General features: G+C 46.6%; 2 protein-coding genes across 2 annotated transcripts in view; one reads left to right on the top strand and one right to left on the bottom strand.

The window, feature by feature from the left end:
- The window catches only part of Pkib (protein kinase (cAMP-dependent, catalytic) inhibitor beta), a 167903-nt gene that overhangs the window by 163558 nt on the left and 2119 nt on the right, over positions 1-2226 (bottom strand). The gene's annotated exons all lie outside the window — the stretch shown is intronic.
- Positions 2057-2226, top strand: part of Serinc1 (serine incorporator 1) — a 20725-nt gene continuing 20555 nt past the window's right edge. Inside the window, exon 1 of the mRNA XM_005389150.2 lies at positions 2057-2185. Within this exon, the coding sequence (XP_005389207.1) occupies positions 2147-2185 (39 nt within the window). The 5' untranslated portion in view covers positions 2057-2146. The remainder of the gene's footprint in view (positions 2186-2226) is intronic.

Genomic DNA, 2226 nt, shown 5'->3' with positions numbered 1-2226 from the left:
TGTTAAAGATTATATAAATTATTTTATTTATATGTATTTAAATAAATCCATTTTCATTTCTTCTTGAAGAAATGAAAAGTTCAAGGTTATGACAATAGTCTCTTTACCTTTGTGGTTCTAAAATATTTTTCATTTTAAAGACGTTTGGTGTCGGGGTGATAAACGCGTCATTTTCCTAGGACATAAGTAAGTGCTTGTTAAGCATCCCGGTGAGTCACCTTATGGAAATGAAAACGTGGATCTGGAACACTTGCTTGAAATTCTTTATGTACATACAAGTCCATAATTCACTTTGTAGACTCGTAATCTACATAACTGTAGATTACTCAAAATGTCTTCCCGAGGCCTGTGATGGAATAAGTTAGTGTGTGAAACCGTGATCCTTGTATTAAGGCATCACTCTATTTTTGGATATGTATATAAAAAATAGTCTCGTTTAAGTTACTATAGGTGTGCCTAAGGAACAGACACGTCTCCTGTATCAGAGCTGCTACTGATAGGAGATGCTCAATTATGATATCTGGACTTCACCCCATAAAAGTATCGAGTGTCTGAAAGCAAACTTCTGTGTTACAAATCACAAGATGACATCCTTTCCCAAAATATGTACCTAACAGGAAATCTTAGGGAACCAACCTGGGAAAATAATCCTAGAAACTAAAGTAATCCTTTGGGCAGAAGCTATGACCACCCTAGGCTGGCAAGTCACAGATGTTAGTCTTAGTAGCAGAACAGGGAAGGAAACTAGCCCGTGTGGTTTGCGGTGCTCTATATGCGGTTTTATCCTTTGTAAGAGCGTATCATAGCACCTAAACCTCACAGTTCTGTGAGGTTAATTTTCTCAGCTCCAACACAACTGAGGATACTGAGATTCTAAAGAGTCAAGCACCTGACAGTATTTTGACAATTTATACTGAAAGTGGAGTTTAAAATGTGGAGGACAGTGCATGCAGATGACATTAGCAATCCAACTGAGAAGGTGTAAACTAAATAAATAGCTTCTTCCCATCTGGTAAGTATACCAGTGTTACAAATTTTGGTTCCATATTCAGCACTGTCGTCTCTACACCGCTCTTTGGTTATCTCCTTCAATCCTAAATCTTCTCTGTAATTTCTACGTAAGTTATTTTAAATTTTGCGTCTCATTCCTGGTTTTCAAACTTGCATTTCCAGGAGAAAATAGATTGCATTTCAAAGACTTCAAGCTTAGCAGGTTCAGAGGAAACCCAGTATCATTTATCCAACCCCATTCCCTTTTTTGTCGCCTCAGGTAAGGGCTGCAGCTCATTATTGGGACAATCACTCCTTCAAGGTGGCATTATCTGTTGTCACACTTCTCTCTCAGGTTATCTTCAAAGACCATCATTGAAAAATAGCAACAATTAGAATTTTTACACGAACGTCTTCCAGGAGGCCCACGTCTCAGCAGCCAACAGCGTTCGGGGAAGCCCACGTCCGACATTTTCTAACCGCAGTTTTCTCTAATTCAACATTTCGGGCCCCGTGATCATCTCACGAGGACGACCACAAAGTGACAGGCACCAGCGAGACCAACGGGAATCACATCCATAGGAAGGAATAAATATCCATAGGAAGTTCATCCCAGTTACGGGGGCCGGGACAGGGGCGCTGTGCACGGAAGCAGGGGTGCAGAAGCGCGAAGCGGGAAACAAGAGGAGGAGGGAAATGGGAAAGAGCAGGAGAGGGACCGGGAAAGCGGAGGTGGGAGGCGGGAAGGAGGGGGAAGCTAGACCGCCGACGCCGAGGAGGCCGGGCGTTTTCCAGGGCCGGAAGAGGAGCCCTGCAAACACCAGCCAGCACCACCGCAGTGCAGTCCTACTACTGTTCAAATTCAAGTAGACACTAAGAAAACTGGGCTTTTCCTCACGTCTTGTTAACCCTAAAAACTACAACCTCCCACACCGGGCTTCGGGAAACGGCTCAGCCCACTCCCCAGCGCAGCCTGAGCTGCACATGCGCACTCTGGGCGCAGGGCTGCAGCCACACCCACGGAGGAAGTGACGCGCCCACGAGGGGCGGGGCGGGCTCTGCCCCGGAAGTGTCTGGCAGGTAGTAAATAATCGCTAGAAGGCGAGCGAGAACCCGTCTCCATCTTGTCCGCGTCCTCCCCGCGGGGGCTGTCGCGATGGGGAGCGTGCTGGGGCTGTGCTCCCTGGCGAACTGGGTAAGGCGGCCGGGCTCGGCCGCGGGTGCCGGCGTGCGGGG

The sequence above is a fragment of the Chinchilla lanigera genome, unplaced genomic scaffold, assembly GCF_000276665.1.
Source record: "Chinchilla lanigera isolate Chin_1 unplaced genomic scaffold, ChiLan1.0 scaffold00035, whole genome shotgun sequence".
Taxonomy (NCBI): Eukaryota; Metazoa; Chordata; class Mammalia; order Rodentia; family Chinchillidae; genus Chinchilla; species Chinchilla lanigera.
The sequence above is the reverse complement of the archived record's forward strand: the minus strand, read 5'-3'. Positions and strand labels throughout refer to the sequence as shown.